Raw genomic sequence first — 22,103 nt, 5'->3', positions numbered from 1 at the left:
ACTGGTCATGTGTAACCACGGCATATCCCATATGGAACCTTCCTTTTTGATCTGCAAATCTGGAACCATCAGTGAAGAACGTCAGGTCAGCATGTGGGAATGGGTCTTCAGACACGTTTTTCTTGGAGGCTACTTCTTCCTGCATTTGTTCAAGACAGTCATAATCCTCCTCTGAGTGTGTAGAAGCATCTTCACTGAGAGCATCAGCATCATCGTCCACATCCCCACTGGAAAGAGGAAGCAGCATGGATGGTTTGAGGATGGTGCAGCGGACAAGAGTAACATTATCCGGAACCAAGAGCGAACATTGGAGTCTCATATGACGCTGCACCAACCGATGTTTAGGTTGCAAGAATAGCAATTGTCGTGTGGAGCCATTAAGAGAACTGGATGTCCTCAGATGATATTAGAATTTGAAATTCCAAGAGAGTGCTTTTTCTAATCCCATAGCTATCGTTAAAACATCCTTAGGATCCAATGTAGCATATTCAGGTCTGATTGCTTGAAATTGCTTTCTCAGGGCTTCCTGAAGGCCTTCAACAAAAGAGTAGACGAGCAGTGTCTGTTGAACTTTTATTTGGTTACTGAAGCCAAAGTCCTTAAACATTTGAGCTAGGCGAGTATCAGATCGCTCCACCAATTCCCCTGGTTCCTGCGTGACATCCTTGAAAGATGTTGACTGATCAGCCAACTAATCCGAGGCCCATGTCTTAAGTTGTTGGCAGAACAAAATACCAGAGTCCCATGTGGTGTCACTGGCAAGTGAGGCATCATTGAACGCGATCTTCATAACAGGCCAATATGCATCGCCTGCTTTAAGATTTGCCAGGGAAATGAGATCTTGCCACGTGGCTGAGTAATTCCTTTGGATTTGAAGCATGCTTCTGAACAAAGGCATTGGCTGTTTTTCTGGATCTGGAAGTTGGTTCAACAGAGTAGCAGCTTGCTGGGGTGTAAACTTGATGTAGAGGATGGGCTCCTCAGACATGTGCATTGGCACTGTTGGTGGTGGCACCTGAGGCGGGAGTAGAGATGGCATCGGGAGTACAGATGTAATCACTTTTGTATGAGGAGCAGGAGGAGGTAACAATCCTGGAATGAGGGGCTTTATTTGGGCAGCTCCAACATGTTGTGGGGTCCAGGTGACGCAGGCAGTCATAAAGGCTTTAACAGTCCTGTCCTCATTACTAATTAACCTGATTTCAGAGAGGCAGCAAATGCTTGGGGGGGGGCTACATTTGTTTATTATAATTCCAACGATTTCTCTTGTACATGCATGAACAGGAAAACCGAAAATGCCAACACCAATGGCGGGAATTGTCTAGGTCTCAATCTGCTCACTAACATTAGCATACTCTAAAATGCGAGTTATTGCTGCACGACGTTGTTGAGTACTAACGCCTGGATGAATAGGGTCAAAAATAGGGGTCACAGCGTGTATGATCATTCTACACGGAAGATTGCCAGATTTAGTCACCGCTATGTCCCCAACAGCTATCTGACCATTTGACTTAACAATGATTCGACTGTCAGCTTGAATAGTCGCCGCTCCTGCTTCCACTATAGCTCTAGCTACACCTCCGTTGTGCTCTAACCGAGAATTGGCAGCATTAACAATGGCGTCCGTTTGCATTATGTCACCCTTTCCCACCACTAACAAAGGTCCCTCAGGAAGTTCTTTTTCAAAAATAGGTTGCCAACATTCCCTCCCTTTTGTGCTTCCTATGCTATTGGTATTCCCCTCCCAGATTGAGCCCCCCCTTGATACAGTTGCCACCGTCCCATACAGGTGTGTGCTTGGCTGCGAGAGCCTGTGAGGTACTGAATATAGGGTTAGGTAGACTGCGTGAGAGTGCTGTTGTAGTGGAAGCATTGGGAGGAGAGGCAGTTGCTTGGAGCATCTCGTGCGGGTGTGCGGCTAAATTGGCAGTGGAAGTGACAGTAGAAAGGGTCTGTGCCAGGGACGATCCAGGTGGGAGGATTGCTGGATTCACGACAGGAGTGATAGGGGAATGGGCCGGTGCCTCATTGGAAACCACTGGGACTGGAAGCATGGGTAAAGCCTGTTCACTTCCCAAAGGAATATAGTATTGGCCGTTAGTGGTCATTACTGGGTAACAAGGATTTGGTGATGTGGTGTGTAGACTTAGGGTATGTGTCCACGTTCAGGATTGCATCAGGATTTGGTCAAGATTTTATGCAGGTAAAATCCTGACCAAATCTGCACCTGAGGTCACTGGCAGGTCACCTGCGTTGTCCTTGCGTTGTTTCTGCAATGTAAGGACATGCTGCGTTCTTAAGACGCGCTGCATATCCGTTTCCGCAGGTATGCCGCATGTGTCTTTTAATGCATAGTGGAGACGGGGTTTCATGAAATCCCCTCCACTATGCTGTAACATCTGGAGGCTGCATGTTTGACGCTGCGGCTCAATGCAGTGTCAAACACGCAGCGTTTCCTGAATGTGGAAACATACCCTTAGACTAAGATGTTCACCACCAGGAACAGCACATTTGCTATCCACAAAATGGCTGCCACCAAAATTACATTTGCCATCCACAAAATGGCCACCGTCAGAATTACATTTGCCATCCACAAAATGGCCGCAGTTAGAATTAACACATTTGCCATCCACAAAATGGCTGCTGCCAGCATTAACACATTTGCCATCCACAAAATGGCCACTGCCATCAGAATAAGCACATGGCCCATCCACAAAATGGCTGCCGCAAGAGTTAGCACATGGCTCTGGGCCACCGTTATACGGTGGTGGCCGCTCACAGGATATATTTTTGTATTACACATAACTCAAAACTACCCTTTTTATTCCTTTCCTCTTCAACCCAGTTTTCTCTATACAGACTTTCAGAGACTCTTTCCCATGCCCTAGCAGTAGGCAACAATCCATTATCTTCTAGGATACCTTTTCTTTCTTTCAAGACAATCTTCCACTCCAGAGGCGGTTACCTCCCCCTTCTGGCATTCCACACAACTTCATGAGCTTTTTACATTGTTTAACATGACTCTTCCCTTCACGAGTCGCCACTAATGTACACGGGTCTAACTTGCCATCTGAATTTGGCTTAGTGCCAATACGGCAGAACTGCATTAATTTCTCCATGTTTCTATAGATAGATATATATTACTCAAACCTGAGATTCTAAAGAGAACTGAGTCTGCAGTACACACTTACTATTGCTTCTTGTCACGTGGTCCCTGTCTGACTTCCGTGTTCCGTACTTTACAAACCAATTATTCCCTACTTAATCAAATTACTCCTAAATTACCAGGCCCCGTGCTGAGTCAATTCACTCCAAGTTACAAGGCAAAACTAAATTTATTAGGCTCGAACTGAGTCAACTCACTCCAAGATAACAGGCCCCTTCTAGGCTGAGTCAATTCACTCCAGGTCCTAGTTTCTCCTACACAGAACTGAAAATCGTATCACAGGTGACAACCGTGTACTGTACCACAGACAATTTTTTTTTTTTTTTTTAACACTGAAAAATCCGCTTGCTTTCTTAACTGCCAGTCATCTCCCCTCTTCACAACACGTAACAGGCAGTAGGCAACTAAAACATGTGACGGTTCTTGCAATTAAATGACCAGCAGCGGCGAGACCCTTCTGCCGTCTTAGATACCGCGAAAACCGGACACGGTCAGGCAATCTGCACAGGATACCCCGAAGGACACAGGTAAAGAATACAGATTATAAAAATAAGCAGACTTGCCGTGTTCTGATAATGAGATGATCAGTCTCTAGGTTCGGGGTATTCAGCGCGTCCTGCTGTTCCACTCGCCGGTCCTCAGGGTTCAGGGCTCTTCCTCTGCTGACCCCACGTTGGTCGCCAAATAGGTTAGGTTGAACAATTAAGAAATGTTCACTCCAGTTGCATACTCCTGGCCTAATGGATATTGATCAGGTGCGCACTAAAGAAATAACATCAGACACACACAGATGTAAACTCTCCTTGATCAGTCTGCGGCTCAGCTCCAAGGCCTTTATTTAGTCAGAACACAGGTTTATATAACCCCTGTAAGGGGGTCTCGGTTATCTCTAAAATGGGAGTGATCGGATGTATTCCATTGGTTAGTGGGTTGGGCAATGAGCAAGTCCGTGGGCGGATCCATGAGGTCATCAGGGTGGGTTGGTCCATGAGGTCATCAAGGTGGGCGTCACTGTGGGTGGATCCATGAGGTCACCTTATTGTGGGCGTTATCTTGGATATCAGCACATGGTGTGAGGAAACAGGAAATGGCAGCCATCTTTAGGGTCTCGCTGATCTGAGAAAGCTAATGTAAGGATAAACAATACACGTTATGGGTTGCTTCTCTCAATCTTGTACGTCTTGAGGTTAATTAACTATTTGATCTTATGGCTCTCCTCAACAGAATGAGAGAAGCTAAGTGCCAGAAAAGGCGCATCTTATAGATGCGCCTTTTCTGGGGTGGCTGGGGGCAGATTTTTTTTAACCGGGGAGGCAAAAACAATGGTCCCTCTCTAGGCTATTAATATCTGCCCTCAGTCACTGGCTTTCCCTCTCGAGGAGAAAATTGCGCGGGAGCCCACGCAATTTTTCCCCGCAATTATAGCCTTAAATTTAACCCCTAGAGTTCCAAATTTTTCCTAACACAAACTGCTAAATTTATTAAACACTTGCATTAAAAAATTGTTTTGATATGACATGGTTTACTGTATGTAAACCATGTGTCATATCATGTCTGGTTCTGTAATGATTTTTGCGCTAGGGTTAGGGTTGGGCTAGGGTTGGGGTTTGTGGCATCTTGAATCCAGCAAGAAAATAAAATTAAGAAGAGGGGATGGACTAGGAAATGACTTAATAAGAGCCTTTTTTTTTTGTCCCAACTTTTTGTACTAAAACGCTTAGAAAAAATGCATCAAAATCTGCATGCGTTTTCCCTGGCAAGGGTGTGCGGTTTTGATGAAGAAAAATCTGCTTCTATTCTGCAACGTGGGCACATAGCTTTAAACATCTTGTCGGTCCACACTTTACCTGCACTGACCTTCTAAAACGTCAGTGCCGAGTAAGCAGCCTGTAACAGATTCTGCATGGGTGGGGAACCAGTTGGCAGACACAGCCAGACTCTCCACTGGGAAAGCAGAGATGATTTATCATTTTGTCGCTCTGATTTACTGTGTACACGGTGCTGAAATGGCATTCGTTATACAGATCAGGATGATCTCTTATTGATACTTATGACACATGTCCGTGAGCATGTGTGAGAGATCTGTATTGTTTTGGTCCATTGTGGGCTGTATCTATTAGATCAGGAAGCCAGTGATCCTAAAATCACTGGATGTTGGTAGATTGTCAACTTGTTCTGCAGCTAGGAGGCTGAATTTGCCTTGTAACTGTGATTAATACACCAGCCTCTGTCTAAACATGCAAACCGCACTGCCATTTTAGTGGAACGATCATTAATACGATTGTACGATTCAGTACACTTGGAATATCATTGACCTAGGCAGTTCTCAGTAGCACATTTACTGCTTACACATGATAATGTACTGCTGAGAATGCTAATTTTTAAAGAAACTTAAATATAGTTTTGCTTATTCGTTGGGCTATTGGAAGCCTGTTTAGACTGATTATTGGGAAATATGTGTTCCTACACTCATTCCTGATGATTGGCCATTGTAAGGGTATGTTTCCACAGTCAGTATTGGCAGCGTTTTGGACGCAGCTCTGCCGTCTTTTGTATGCGCGGTGATTCCGCGTGTGTTCATTGAACCATGTGGAATCACCGCATCCTATACATAGACTGCGATATTTATCTTGTGGAGACTGAGCGTCTCCACAAGATAAATAGATATGCTGAATTCTATAAAGACGGCATGTGTATATATGTGCATATACACATGTTTGCCACCTGAGTCTTTGAACGCATAGTGGAGATGGGATTTCATAAAATCCCTTCCACTATGCTGTAACACCTGGCTGCTGCGGATTGGACGCTGCGGCTGTACGCAGCCTCCAATCCGCAGCAAATACTGAACGTGGAAACATACCCTAAGTGGATCAAAATCACATGGGCTAAACGAGTGGGCTACAGGGCCAGTTTGAGGAGAAAACATCAACAAGGGATCAGATCTGCCAGGCACAACGGAGTGTTTGTCCGTCCACATCGAGCACCTCCCGCTCTGCTGATCACCACCCTGCCGCTCAGCCAAGCTACAGTAGGATGACAGAATCCACACCTATCAGAAAAGGTGACTTCTAAGATTAGAAGCAATTCTCACTGATTATTTCCAGATAGATTCATTCACTCTGCACTGATTCCTGTAATATGAAAAAATATAAACGCTCGAGTGGGGCTTTAAAAAAATAAATGTATATTGGAGAATGTACACTGGTATTTAGATTGTGAGCCCCAATGGGGACAGTGATGAAGATGTCTGTAAAGTGCTGTGGAATTAATGGTACTATATAAGTGAGTAAAACAAGTAATGTATTAATGGGGCAATTCACATGTAATTTTGCACAGATATGTTCGATATTGATCAGAGTGTCGGATCAAACTACAATTACGGTAAATTCTTTGGGTCCATAAAATAATTGGACGCCATTTGTGTGCTGTGTGTTTTTCACAGACAGGTGGAAGAACATGGAGAAAGGTCTTTGTTTTTCTCATCTCTCATCCCACCCTCTCCACTCCCTATTTTACACATCCCTATCAGTGAAAAAAAAACTGCAGAATCTCAGGCCTACATTCAGAAGTGAGTGTGGTCAAACCACAGGAGCAGATCCTCAGAACATACTACTGACCTCTTGGGTGAAACAAAAGAATCCAAAATGCATGACTTAGATTTCATCAGAAATGTATGTCTTATTCCACAAGTGTTTTTCCTTAGTCAGTTGAAAATGTAAAGAGCATTATTTTACTGTAACAGTACAACTTCGATCATCTACTCACATAATGAGAAAATGAATTGTAGTGCCCGGCATGTATTTAATGTAGTAATTTCCTTCTCATTGCCAGCACTGCTCAGCCCACAGAGGCGCGATTCTCTCCAGAGGCTGAGAGCTGATATAGAGACCTTAACAGATGGCTGGTTAGGAACTGCATTAAAATGTTTACTACTTATCCAGTCAAGGTAAGCGCTGATACATTTACCATTCATTCCGTTTCAATAACTCTAGTGTGAAGGATACATTAGCTTTTCTCTCAGTGGAACTGTACAAGCCCTTTTTTTCTTTTTTCTTTTTTTTTTTCCTTTTTGTGGGAAAATTTGTGAGTGGTTTGGTTTTGTTAAAGTACATCCGATTTATTTAATTATTGTTTAGTTATTAAACAATAACTATGGGAGGGAGTGGGGTTAATTTCCCCCAGGCAATGCAAAATATACATTTTTTTTTAATAATATACAGTACATAATTACCTTATTTTGCTTCCTCCGTATCCAAACTCTGTGCTGCAGAAAAAGTGTCCGGATTCCACGTCTCTGAACTGCTGCTCCGCAATATTGGCTATATTCTAGCAGTCTGTGTATGAGAATTTTCCTGCCTGAGTACTAGTGTAGCGAACACAGAGGCTCAGAAAAGGAAAGCTCTTACACAGAGTATAGAGTTCAGAGCTTGCCAAACAGCAGCTGAAAGGGGCTTGTATAGGAGGATAAACTGGACATTGACGCAGCACACTCTGTACCCTGACATTGGTGGGGATGGGATAAAGAAAAACACAGTTCCACATTTTTTTTTTGTATTTTAAATTAACGCAGTGTTGCTATAATGCTGTAATTTATTGCAATTATGATGATGCCAAATATGTATCGTTTGTTTTATTAACTTTGCGCAATAGAACATTTCATAAAGCGCAACTACATTTCCAAGAGCCTTTTTTTATTTTTATTTTTTTTATTTTGACATTTGGCGGTTTACTTTATACAGGACAAGTATGTTTTAATAGAAACATTTGGTTTACATGTATGACTGACTTTAATTGACCGGTATTTAGTTGTGAGAAAGGGGACATGCAATTCCACCAGGCATTTATGGCACACCTGAGTTTTTGTTAGTGCCACTCAAATGTTATGGCAATGAATCTGCACCCATGATGCAGTGCTGGTGGGGTGAAAGAGCCCTCAACCCAGTGGATTGGACCGCAACATGTAGGCTGTATATTATAGCCAGCATCTTCAGTTAATGGAATTAGCAAAGCTTCAGTGCCATTACCGTTCACTGGGCATACCAATATGGCTAGAAGTCCCGGATTAGGTCTTTATGATACGTTAATTTGTGGGAAGGCAACATCTTTGAAGGAAAATCTGTTAGTAGGGTCAACCTTTTTAAGCAGTCTATATGGTCACAAAGGTCATAGGAAGCTGAATAAAATGATACATTGATATCTGTCATTTAATGTATTGTTCCAGAGAAATCCATGAGCTTAGTTAACCCTCCGTCACATACAACTGATCTGACAGGCGCTTCTTTTACTTTCATTTCTCCTTCCTCACCAGATTGTGAGGAAACCCCCCTCCCTCCAGGTAGTCTCCTGTCTCTTGAAGGTCTGTGAAACCTGATATCACAGTTGGATTTCAGAGCTTCAGGGGAGAGGATATAGCTGCACAGATCTCTCAGGCTCATTGTATGTGAATACGTCACATTCAGTAAGGTTGGTATTTTATGTTTTTATTCATCACAATAGTTTATTTAGCTTGTTTTATGAATGTATAGCATAAAATGTGAGGATATTTCATAGAAATAAGGGAGATTTTATAAAAGAAAGTGTGCTGCTCAGGCATATACAGTAGTTCCCTAACATATTCCTTCTCTTGCTTCAGATTATCTGCTGAAATGGAGAGGAAAATGTACAATTTATCCAAACAACTTGATGTTGAGGAAGTAACAAACATGCTGTTAGATGATAGAGACCTCACACTGAATGAGGATTTAGGAGAGGAAAGTGAGATTGATTCTCATGATGAGGTGGAAGAATGTGTCCTGGATTCTGAAACAGAGCAAGATGGTGACAGTGGTGAGGATGAAGAAGTTGGATCATATTATATTGGAAAAGATAAAAATACTAAATGGAACAAGAAGCCATTCCAGAAAAAACATAGGGAACCTTTAAACATTATTACTCACCTTCCTGCAGTAATAGGAACAGCACGTAATGCAAAAACTGCAGTTGAATGCTGGAACAGTATATTTACAGATGACATTCTGGACTCTATTGTCACATATACCAACCAATATATAGACATTATAAAGGACAAGTACATCTGCAACAGAGCCATCAAGCCCACAGATGAAATAGAACTGCGTGCTTTTTTTGGATTACTGCACCTTGCAGGAGCTTATAGGGCAAATAGACAAAGTTTGGAGGAACTTTGGGGTAAAGATGGGGATGGAGTTGAAAAATTTAGCCTTGTTATGTCCATAAACAGATTCAAGATTCTAATTCGTTGCCTTCGGTTTGACGACAGAACTACCCGAACCGAACGCAAAACACATGACCGACTTGCTCCAATTCGTGATATATTTCAAAGATTTGTTGTAAACTGTAAACAAAGTTATTACCCTGGAGAGAATCTCACTATTGACGAAATGCTCCCTGGTTTTCGTGGTAGATGTGCCTTTCGTCAATATATTCCATCAAAGCCAAACAAATATGGAATAAAAATTTATGCCCTTGTTGATGCCAGTAAGACCTACACTTACAACCTGGAAGTTTATGCAGGAAAACAACCAGAAGGTCCTTACTGTGTGAGCAACAAACCCATTGATGTTGTAAAAAGACTGGCTGAACCCTTATTTGGATCGGGTCGCAATATTACAGCTGACAATTGGTTTACAAGTTGTGATCTGATTGATTATCTGAAAATTCAGAAGCTGTCATATGTGGGAACTGTAAGAAAAAACAAAAGGGAATTGCCGCCACAGTTTGTAAGAGAGACAACAGTACAGCAGTATGTTTGCATTCCATAATGGAAAGGCTTTAGTTTCCTATGTAGCACATGCCAAAAAAATCGTACTTCTTCTATCAATACTTCATGATGATGCTGCCATCGATCCTGGGACTGGGGCAGAAAAAAAAACGGAGATAATTACATTTTACAATGCCACCAAAGGGGGTGTGGATACAGCAGATCAGATGTGCTCCACTTTCAACGTCAGCAGAAACATCAAACGCTGGCCAATGGTCATATTTTTTGCTATGTTGAATTTGGGTGGTATAAATTCACAAGTAATTTATCTTGAAAACAAGCCTGAACCACTCCGTAGACGATTGTATCTGAAAAAATTGGCCCATGAACTAGTACTTGGAGAGCTACGCAGGAGAAGCGTGAAAACAATCGGTATCCCCTCTCGCCTTCAAGTTCAGCTCAAAAGGTTCCGCCCAGAAGATGATGGTGAAAAGTCACCATCTGCACCACCTCACAAAAGAAGGAGATGCACCACCTACCAAACGGAAAGCGGAACCAGAAGGCTTTCAAATTATGAATGTCTCAAATGTCATAAAGCAATTTGCCTGACACATGCAAAAATGGTGTGTAATTCTTGCTATTTGCTCTGCAAGTGTGACTTTTCTGGGGAAACCTCAGCATCTACTTCTGATTGAATATGTTTTTAATAGTACTTAAGGTACCTTAAAATTAAGTTTGTGTTCAAAAATTTTCTTTGTACATTTTTTTGAGAGTGTCGAACTGGGGACTATTTGGCGGGAGTTTTGAAAAGTTTGTATTTCATAGTTATTAGTTTTATGTTAAGTAAATGTTTTTTTTTGCAACTGATTATGTGTAGTCTCTTTTATTACATCCCTATGAAGGTCACTGATCACTTTTAGAGCACTGAAATTGCAAACATTAGATATTATAGGTATTTTTCCAGCAGGCGCCTGACAGGCACATTTTATGTGAACTCGTTAGTCCGAATATTGTATGTGACGGAGGGTTAAATTAAAACCTCTTGTTAAAGTCAATCTGTCACCTCATTTTTCGCATATAAGCTACGGCCACCGCCATTAGGGGCTTATCTACAGCATTCTGGAATGCTGTAGATAAGCCCCCCTGAAAGATAAGAAAAACAAGTTTTATTATACTCACCCTGGGGGGCAGTCCGTTCCGATGGGTGTCGCGTGTCTGGCGCCTCCCATCTTAATGCGATGACGTCCTCTTCCTTGCTTCTATTTTGCAGTAGGTGGAGGGCACCGCTAGTCAATTAAAGACAAGAGGGCTCACCATGGGCTTGAAAGTGAGCATAACAACAAAAGGGAAGAAAAGATAAAAATGCAATACTTTATTGGCAGGTATCAAAAATACATAGACAAACACAGAAGCGATATTTTTTAAAAACACTAAAATTGCAAACATGCGACACAGACCTATACAAGTATCACGCCCTGATATAGGGGCAATGATAGCCCACATCAAAATTCCCCAAAGCAATAAATGCAAAATGGCTCTTAAAACATGATCAATTATGTTATATATCTGAACCACAATAAAGGATCAAAAAAAATATATATATGCATACAGTTAAGTCCATACAGTCATGGCCAAAAAAATTAACACCCCTGCAATTCTGTCAGATAATACTCAGTTTCTTCCTGAAAATGATTGCAATCACAAATTCTTTGGTATTATTATCTTCATTTAATTTGTCTTAAATGAAAAAACACAAAAAGAATTATCCTAAAGCCAAATTGGATATAATTCTACACCAAACATAAAAAAGGGGGTGGACAAAAGTATTGGCACTGTTCAAAAAATCATGTGATGCTTCTCTAATTTGCGTAATTAACAGCACCTCTAACTTACCTGTGGCACCTAACAGGTGTTGGCAATAACTAAATCACACTTGCAGCCAGTTGACATGGATTAAAGTTGACTCAACCTCTGTCCTGTGTCCTTGTGTGTACCACATTGAGCATGGAGAAAAGAAAGAAGACCAAAGAACTGTCTGAGGACTTGAGAAACCAAATTGTGAGGAAGCATGAGCAATTTAAAGGCTACAAGTCCATCTCCAAAGACCTGAATGTTCCTGTGTCTACCGTGCGCAGTGTCATCAAGAAGTTTAAAGCCCATGGCACTGTGGCTAACCTCCCTAGATGTGGACGGAAAAGAAAAATTGACAAGAGATTTCAATGCAAGATTGTGCGGATGTTGGATAAAGAACCTCGACTAACATCCAAACAAGTTCAAGCTGCCCTGCAGTCCAAGGGTACAACAATGTCAACCCGTACTATCCGTCGGCGTCTGAACGAAAAGGGACTGTATGGTAGGAGACGCAGGAAGACCCCACTTCTTACCCCGAGACATAAAAAAGCCAGGCTGGAGTTTGCCAAAACTTACCTGAAAAAGCCTAAAACGTTTTGGAAGAATGTTCTCTGGTCAGATGAGACAAAAGTAGAGCTTTTTGGGCAAAGGCATCAGCATAGAGTTTACAGGAGAAAAAAAGAGGCATTCAAAGAAAAGAACACGGTCCCTACAGTCAAACATGGCAGAGGTTCCCTGATGTTTTGGGGTTGCTTTGCTGCCTCTGGCACTGGACTGCTTGACTGTGTGCATGGCATTATGAAGTCTGAAGACTACCAACAAATTTTGCAGCATAAGGGCCCAGTGTGAGAAAGCTGGGTCTCCCTCAGAGGTCATGGGTCTTCCAGCAGGACAATGACCCAAAACACACTTCAAAAAGCACTAGAAAATGGTTTGAGAGAAAGCACTGGAGACTTCTAAGGTGGCCAGCAATGAGTCCAGACCTAAATCCCATAAAACACCGGTGGAGAGATCTAAAAATGGCAGTTTGGAGAAGGCACCCTTCAAATATCAGTGACCTGGAGCAGTTTGCCAAAAAAAGAATGGTCTAAAATTCCAGCAGAGCATTGTAAGAAACTCATTGATGGTTACCGGAAGCGGTTGGTCGCAGTTATTTTGGCTAAAGGTTGTGCAACCAAGTATTAGGCTGAGGGTGCCAATACTTTTGTCTTGCCCATTTTTGGAGTTTTGTGTGAAATGATCAATGTTTTGCTTTTTGCTTCATTCTCTTTTGTGTTTTTTCATTTAAGACAAATTAAATGAAGATAATAATAACAAAGAATTTGTGTTTGCAATCATTTTCAGGAGGAAACTAAGTATTATCTGACAGAATTGTGGGGGTGTGAATACTTTTGGCCATGACTGTATATATTTGGACAGACAACATTTTTCTAATTTTGGTTCTAGACATTACCACAATGAATTTTCAACAAAACAATTCAGATGCAGTTGAAGTTCAGACGTTCAGCTTTCATTTGAGGGTATCCACATCAAAATTGGATGAAGGGTTTAAGAGTTTCAGCTCCTTAACATGTGCCACCCTGTTTTAAATGGATCAAAAGTAATTGGACAGATTCAATAATTGTAAATAAAATGTTCATTTCTAGTACTTGGTTGAAAACCCTTTGTTGGCAATGACTGCCTGAAGTCTTGAACTCATGGACATCACCAGACGCTGTGTTTCCTCCTTTTTGATGCTCTGCCAGGCCTTCACTGTGGTGGTTTTCAGTTGCTGTTTGTTTGTGGGCCTTTCTGTCTGAAGTTTAGTCTTTAACAAGTGAAATGCATTCTCAATTGGGTTGAGATCAGGTGACTGACTTGGCCATTCAAGAATATTCCACTTCTTTGCTTTAATAAACTCGTGGGTTGCCTTGGCTTTGTTTTGGGACGTTGTCCATCTGTAGTATGAAATGACGACCAATCAGATTGGCTGCATTTGGCTGGATCTGAGCACACAGTGTGGCTCTGAATACCTCAGAATTCATTCGGCTGCTTCTGTGCTGTGTCACATCATCAATAAACACTAGTGACCCAGTGCCACTGGCAGCCATGCATGCCCAAGCCATCACAATGCCTCCGCCGTGTTTTACAGATGATGTGGTATGCTTTGGATCATGAGCTGTACCACGCCTTCGCCATACTTTTCTCTTTCCATCATTCTCGTAGAGGGCGATCTTTCATCTGTCCAAAGAGTGTTCTTCCAGAACTGTGCTGGCTTTTTTAGATGTTTTTTAGCAAAGTCCAGTCTAGCCTTTTTATTCTTGATGGTTATGAGTGGCTTGCACCTTGCAGTGAACCCTCTGTATATACTTTCATGCAGTTTACAATTTATTGTAGATTTGGATATTGATATGCCTACCTCCTGGAGAGTGTTCACTTGGTTGGCTGTTGTGAAGGGGTATCTCTTCACCATGGAGATTATTCTGCGATGATCCACCACTGTTGTCTTCCGTGGGCGCACAGGTCTTTTTGCATTGATGAGTTCACCAGTGCTTTCATTCTTTCTCAGAATGTACCAAACTGTAGATTTTGCCACTCCTAATATTGTAGCAATTTCTCAGATGGGTTTTTTCTGTTTTTGCAGCTTACGGAAGGCTTGTTTCACCTGCATGGAGAGCTCCTTTGATCGCATGTTTACTTCACAGCAAAACCTTCCAAATCAAGCACCACACCTCAAATCAACTTCAGGCCTTTTATCTTCTTAATTGAGAATGACCTAACGAAGGGATTGGCCACACCTGTCCATGAAATAGCCTTGGAGTCAATTGTCCAATTACTTTTGGTCCCTTTAAAAACAGGGTGGCACATGATAAGGAGCTGAAACTCCTAAACCCTTCATCCAATTTTAATGGATGAACGCTGAAAGACTGAACTTCAACTGCAACTGAATTGTTTTGTTTAAAATTCATTGTGGTAATGTCTAGAACCAAAATTTGTTGTCTCTGTCCAAATATATATGGACGTAACTGTATGGCTACATCAATATCACAGTACCATATGGGCCCAAAAAGTAGTATTCTGGCGCAAAAGAAAAAATCCCAGGATTGTTGTATATACCTAGTTCAGAGCGCCAAGAAAAACTTTCCAATTAATAATACATGTGAAATGAGAAAAAAATGTTAATAAAAAGATGGAAAAAAATGAAAAAAAGGAGAGAGGGGCGAGGACTAACAAGCCCATTCCTCAAAAAAATATGCCCTCATATCCATTGATCCTGGGGTTCAGAACTGAGCCATAAAAGCTAGAGGGGAAGAGATGTGGGATAGGTTCCCACGCGTATCGCCGCAAAAGTTGCGGCTTCCTCGGAGAAAAGATAGCATGCTGTGTTAGAAGTCCAACAGATATATACACATTCATAAAGATTAAACAAGTATTCACCTGTGTAGGAGATCTATAGTGGTCAAGCGCATGGAGCGATGTCCATGTTCATAAGTAACGTTAGGCAATAAAGTTCTATGAAAGCGATACTGCGCATGCAACAAAGGGAATTAAGACGCGCACATCTCGTATGAGCTCATTATTGTCCACACTGCACATGCGTGGGAAAAAGCAAGTACACATGTATACAAACAAAAGCGCACGTGCAGTTGTATCATGAGTGGGGCATTGCCACATGACGAATACAGAGCGCAAACCCCATCTGCGCATGCGCCCAGGCCGCTGACAATCCCAACATTACCCAAATGAAAATATGCAATGTGCAGGCCCATAGAACAGATGGGTTTATACAAGTGCCAAAATAAGGATGCGCCGTTTAGGTATGGTTCAAACATATAACCACTGAGATAGGAAAGGAAAAAAAATATATATATATATAAAGGAAAACCGCACACACAAAAAAAAAAATTGGTAGAAAAAAGTGGGCTTTAATGCCTGGACGGCGTGGCAACGTTTCGGATTTCCAACCCTTTTTCAAGCCCTTGAAAGGCTTGAAAAAGGATTGGAAATCCAAAACGTTGCCACGCCGTCCAGGCATTAAAGCCCACTTTTTTCTACCAATTTTTTTTTTTTTTGTGTGTGTGTGCGGTTTTCCTTTTTTCTCATATTATTGGAACCATTTGAATATTGGTTTGGAGAGCTTTGCACCGCAAGTTTGGTAATATGATGCTGTTCTAATTTTTCTCTCTCTCTCTCTCTATCTATATATATATCTATATATCTATCTATATATATATCTATATATCTATCTATCTATCTATCTATCTATCTATATATATATATATATTATGCACATATGCAATAGCATACATGGAGTTTTTCAGCATTAAATAATGTTCAAAATGTGAGCATATAGGTTAGTTTGTACAAATAACCGCCGCGATTTACAAACAGCACACATCCATTCACCAATATCAAAACTGGAGACCATGGTCAGTTATTTTTTTCATATATTTTTTGGAAAAGTATTTTTTTAACTGCTTTCAAAAACGCAAGCACCATGCAGAGTTGTAAAGATCATTCATTAGCCTATGAAACATGTGTGGAGTTTGATGGTTTTATTATTTTTATTTATTATTATTTTAGAATTAGAAATGGGCGTAACCAAAACAAATAATTATGCATACACCAAAACCCAACATGTGCATACATGAACATAATTGTGCTGATGCACATAAGAAAAATAGCAGAATACGCACAATGACGTTAAAAAAAAAAAGTGCATGTAGTGTGTAACGATTTAAAAAGGGAGGAGTTGAAACAAGTATACTTCAGTTCAAAATACAGGAGAAAATCTCATATGGTACTGTGATGGAACAACGCAAAAGGAAAAACCCTGAGATGCCAATATAATACTGTGAAACTAAGTAAACTGCCGAAAAAAAATCTAAATCATTTTAAAAAGAAAACTTTAAACATAATGTATGAAGTACATAACCTAAAGACGGTTACACATATGAATATTGGGGAACAGTGTCCTCAAAAAACAGATGGAAGTCTTGTGAAGGTCAGCCAGACATTATTGGATGAATGCAATGAGAAGCTTGACTTTGGTGAACATGCGAAGATATTTTTTTCAACCAATTTAGAGTTTTCAAGTAGAGCAAAAATCTAAAAGGAGGAATAGAAAATACATAATATGAGATGGTAAGTCAAAGTAAAGACACATAATGCAGCACAGGCTAGAATCAGCCATAGAAACCAGAGAAGAGGAGCTCCTCGTTTAGTCCATTTGGTGACATACTTTATAAATTAAAAATCCAGCGGGATTCCTGACGGAGAAGCTCCTTGGATAGATCACCACCACGAATATTGCCAGAAACCTGGTCCACGATCATAATACATATTTTGCAATGTCTACTGTCATGACACTCCAAAAGTGTGATGCAACTGATGAAATAGGCTTACCATTTTCCTTATCTACTTTTGCCTTGCCAATATTCAATATGTGCTGCTGGACCCTTCATCTGACTTCTTGGCTTGTTTGCCCAACATATATCTTCAGACTTGGGCAAATCAGTAAATAAATCACATTCCTTGATCGACAATTGGAATACAGCTTCGTTTCTATCCTTTCTGGAAAAACCGAAAGGGTCAGAACGTCAGTAGTGATCATATGGGGACATACATTGCAACTGCCGCAAGGAAAAGACCCTTTTAAACGGCTCCTTGTTCACAACTTCGTGGTTGGTCTCCTGAAATTACTCGAGGTAAGGTAATCCTTAAAATTCCTGGCCCTCCTGGCAACAATCCTAGGTGTATCGGATAGAAAGACTCAAAGTTTCGGTTCATTTAGCAAAATGCCCCAATGTTTTCCCAAGATATTGTAAATGTCCTGCCATCGGTTGTTATATACTGTTATTAGATTGGTTGTGAAAGTGTCGTCCCTGACTCTGGGCTGTAGAAGGTTCGATCTGTCACTTTTCAAGGAATGCTCAAAAGCTCGGGATATAACTTTGCAGGGATACCCTCTTTCGGACAGACAAGCAGTTAAATCACGCGCTCCTTCATGAAAGTCAGCATCAGAGCTACAATTTTGCCTTACCCTTAAAAAATTGGCCCTTGGGGAGACTTTTCCTCAGGTGCTGAGGATGAAAACTTGAGAAATGGAGCAAATTGTTTGTAGCAGTCGTCTTACGGTAGATCTTGGTCTGAATCTGACAGCCAACTTTCATCACCTTGAGGTCCAAGAATTCCACTGATGTTGTGGAAAGAGAAGCTGTCAAAGAGATGTTGAATGTGTTATTATTCAACGTGGTGATTATGTCCTTACATTCAGTTTCAGACCCCGTCCAGAGAACCAAGAGGTCATCAATATTACGAAACTAATGGAAAACGTTGGTTTGAAAGGCATGTAACGGGCGCACCCGTGTCTCCTCCCACCAACCCATGAAGAGTTTGGCATAGGAGGGTGCACAGCGAGCACCCATTGCAGTGACTGAGATCTGCTTGCAAAGCACCCTATCAAAAACAAAGTAGCTATTGGAGAGAGGGAATGAAAGATAGTATGTCTACAATAAGGGACTGATGTCTGCGATCTCTTGTAGTTTGTTGGTTCAAGAAGAACAAAACCGCCTCAATGCCCAATGCGTGACCTATGCACGTATATAGCGATGTGACATCCATCGTAACAAGTATGGTGTCCTCTGGAACAATTAAATCCTGTAACTGTCGAATTAAATGGGAGGTATCTGTTATGAACAGGTGATTCAGAACCACAATGGACCTAGTGGTTAAGAGCACACAAAGTGACCTGATAGTTACTAACATAGGACGAGCTCTGAGACGTGGGAACTCTTCTGACCGCAATCCCTAATCCTATCATACCACACTAGAGGTAGCCGTGGATTGCGCCTAACGCTCCCTATGCAACTCGGCACAGCCTGAGAAACTAGCTAGCCCTGAAGATAGAAAAATAAGCCTACCTTGCCTCAGAGAAATTTCCCAAAGGAAAAGGCAGCCCCCCACATATAATGACTGTGAGTTAAGATGAAAATACAAACACAGAGATGAAATAGATTTTAGCAAAGTGAGGCCCGACTTACTGAATAGACCGAGGATAGGAAAGATAGCTTTGCGTCTCAGAGCTTCCAGCAAGCAAGAAAAACCAATATAGCAAGCTGGACAGAAAATATAGCAAACAAAAGTAACACAAGCAAAACTTAGCTTATGCAGGGCAGACAGGCCACAAGAACGATCCAGGAGAGAGCAAGACCAATACTGGAACATTGACTGGAGGCCAGGAACAAAGAACTAGGTGGAGTTAAATAGAGCAGCACCTAACGACTTAACCTCGTCACCTGAGTAAGGAAACTCAGAAGCCGCAGCCCCACTCACATCCACCAGAGAAAGCTCAAAGACTGAACCAGCCGAAGTACCACTCATGACCACAGGAGGGAGCTTGACCACAGAATTCACAACAGGTATCCTGGACATATGAACCTAGATGGTTGACAAAAGGTTGTAAAAAGTGGTTCAAATATATACGAGGCCTCTCATAAAGGCTGCCTATATCAGATACTATCAGGCTCCCTGGTGGCTCTTAAGTTGACTCATGAATCTTTGGGAGTAGATACAAGGTCGGGACAATCGGAGAAGGTGTGGTCAAAAACTTAAATTCCCTGTTGTCCAATATGTGATTTTGTCCGAAAAAAGAAGACGGTCCAATTTCTTCTTAAAGATGTCTGTGGGATCAGAAGGCAATGCTTGGTAAGTCAGAACAACTCAGCTGTCGCCGTGCTTCTTTTAAGTTCATATCAATAGGCCACAATACGATGTTCCTGCCTTTGTCTGCTTCCTTAATTGTAAAGGATGGATTTTCCTTTAGTTTAGTCAAAATAAGTCTTTCCCTCAATCCCAAATTTTCTCCTTGTTTGTTTTTTAACCTTAGTTTGGCAATGTCTTGACTTACCATTGCAAAGAAAATTTGGATCATAGTGGAAATCGAGAAAGACTGTGTAGCTTGTGAAGGTAGACTTTCATTGCTCCTAGGACCTTCGTTCTCCACAAGTAACTGTATAAGATCATTAAAAACTTGTCTCTCGTCCTGGGGTAAAGAATCGATGGAGGGCTGATGATATAAGAGCTTAAAGACAAGTTGCCTGCAGAATAGATACACATCCTTAGTAACAGTGAACTTATCCAACCTATTCATTGGAGAAAGACAACCCCCTCGCTAGCAACGGTCTCTCTTCATTAGACAAAAAAATAATCTGATAAACTTATTATTTGTAAATTACCTGTTTTGTTATCGTTGGTTATTGATGTTATTTCCTCCTGTTGTGTCTCAGCGGTCTCTTGTGCGTTGGAGACCATGCCTGATATCGCCGTCCCTTCTTCCTTTGATTTGGCTGATTTTCGTCAACCTCTTCTATTGCGCTTTCTTGGTCGCTTGTGCCTGAAAAGAAAAAATCGCTGGTGGAAGAATCGCCAACTGTCACAGAGGTGGTTGGCTTCTTTTTATCTGGGCCACTAAATTTGTTAAACCGTCCATTACCATGATGTGTCCATTTAAAAATTTGCTGATTCTCAAAATCACCTTTGTGAAGAAATTATCTCTTTCGTTTGTATGATGTCTTTTTCAAACGTCTCAATGGTCTCTTTTAGACCTTGTTGAAAAGGTGATACTATGTTCTGTGCATCAAAAACACTTAACTGAGCTTCCTTCTCCTTAACTTTGTCCTTCAATTTACCCATAAGGTTACAGTCATGATCAATCAACAGATTAATTAGAATAGAGGAACATTTTAAGAGACCTGCCTCCCAGGTGTGTTTGAAATCATTATCTGCTTCCCACGCTGGGAAAATTTTTACTTTCAATCCTCTAGGGAGAATACCCAACTTATTATACTCCTCCAAGCTCTTAACATTCCACCATCTTTTTGTGAATGATTTATGAAGGCTAATGATCTCTGAGCATAAACTAGTTGCAGACCCATCCTGCACAGTCTCTGTACCCACCGAACCAAAGACATTCTCAATCTGGCCTCTCCATGCCAATTCCCTAGTCTCCAAATTCATGGTGAATGTAAAAAATACAAAAAACTGCGTGCGCAGATGGAGATTGCGGCGGCCATTTTCCTGAAGCCGAGATGCAAACTCGGCTTTGGGAAAATGGCCGCCGCGATCTCCATCTGCGCACACGCGGCATCCCGCGGCCATTTTCCTGAAGCCCCGTGCAGCAGAGCACTCCATCTGCGCACGCGCGGCCTCAGGAAGATGGCCGCCCCCACCGATGACAAGGGTAATAGCGCAGATCGCGCTCTTTTTCTTCACCTGCGCGCAGTGGATTCGGCACTTGGACATGCGCACACCACTACGCCACCAACGGAAAACTGGGGAAGAAACAGCGATGTCACCACGCCCACCTGACCTGACCAGCCTGATTGACAGGCGAAAACGGCGACTTTGGTAATGTATTTCGCAGCATAGGTGGGGAATCGGGGTACACTGCATACACTATTGTAACGCACAGCGCAGGCCCTATTTAACAGTATTTTTAGCTCAATCTGAAAAAACGGAGTGACAGGTTCCCTTTAATCCTCGCACCCTCTCAACTTTTTTTTTTACTTTTTTCATCTTTTTATTAACATTTTTTCCCTCATTTCACATGTAATAATAATTAGAAAGTTTTTCTTGGCGCTCTGAACTAGGTATATTTAACAATCTTGGGATTTTTTTCTTTTGGGCCCATATGGTACTGTGATATTAATGTAGCCATATATATTGATCCTTTGTTGTGCTTCAGATATATAACATAATTGATCATGTTTTAAGAGCCTTTTTGTATTTATTGCTTTTGGGAATTTTGATGTGGGTTATCATTGCCCCTATATCAGGGCATGATACTTGTATAGGTCTGTGTTGCATGTTTGCAATTTTAGTGTTTTTAAAAAATATCGCTTGTGTTTTGTCTTTATGTATTTTTGATACTTGCCAATAAAGTATTGCATTTTTATATGGTGAGGTGTTCCCGTACATGTGGGCATGATCTTTTCTTCCCTTTTGTTGTTACTCTTCCTTGCTTCTGTTTCGGCTCCGGGCCTCTGACCTTTCCAAGCGCCTGCGCACTGCAGTACTTTGCTCTGCACTCAACAGGGCAGAGAATTATAGAATGCTGTAGATAAGCCCCTAATGGCGGTGGCCGCAGCTTATATGCAAAAAATGAGGTGACAGATTCCTTTTAAAAAAAGATAAGCTCTGGAGGCAGGTTCTCATTCAGATCAGTGTCCTGCCAATATCCCCGAACAGCTCATTTACATGTAAGCAAAATGTATTTCTCTGGAATAATACCTCATATCACAAATATGAAAGGTATCATTTTATTCAGCTTTCAGTTACTGATATGCCTATATAAACGGCTTAGGAGGGTTGATCCTACTGACAGAT

General features: G+C 41.5%; 2 protein-coding genes across 6 annotated transcripts in view; one reads left to right on the top strand and one right to left on the bottom strand.

The window, feature by feature from the left end:
* EYA3 (EYA transcriptional coactivator and phosphatase 3) overlaps positions 1–22,103 on the top strand; it is a 317,510-nt gene that overhangs the window by 248,083 nt on the left and 47,324 nt on the right. For all 3 annotated transcript variants that reach the window (XM_069756641.1, XM_069756639.1, XM_069756640.1), the window contains exon 15: positions 7,001–7,115. In XM_069756641.1, the coding sequence (XP_069612742.1) occupies positions 7,001–7,115 (115 nt within the window). The remainder of the gene's footprint in view (positions 1–7,000; positions 7,116–22,103) is intronic.
* The window catches only part of XKR8 (XK related 8), a 194,992-nt gene continuing 176,806 nt past the window's right edge, over positions 3,918–22,103 (bottom strand). Inside the window, exons 3-4 of one of the 3 annotated variants that reach the window (XR_011319244.1) lie at positions 11,067–11,207; positions 3,918–4,291 (exon numbers count right to left, since the gene is read on the bottom strand). Coding sequence is in view for 2 of the 3 variants with exons in the window: in XM_069756644.1 (XP_069612745.1) it covers positions 4,227–4,291 (65 nt within the window). In the remaining variant the exon portion in view is untranslated. The remainder of the gene's footprint in view (positions 4,292–11,066; positions 11,208–22,103) is intronic. The other 2 variants (XM_069756644.1, XM_069756643.1) reach the window with 2 other exon arrangements.

The sequence above is a fragment of the Ranitomeya imitator genome, chromosome 3 (genome assembly GCF_032444005.1).
Source record: "Ranitomeya imitator isolate aRanImi1 chromosome 3, aRanImi1.pri, whole genome shotgun sequence".
In the NCBI taxonomy this organism is placed as follows: domain Eukaryota; kingdom Metazoa; phylum Chordata; class Amphibia; order Anura; family Dendrobatidae; genus Ranitomeya; species Ranitomeya imitator.
Note: the sequence above shows the minus strand (reverse complement) of the source record. Positions and strands in the feature narration are given on the sequence as shown.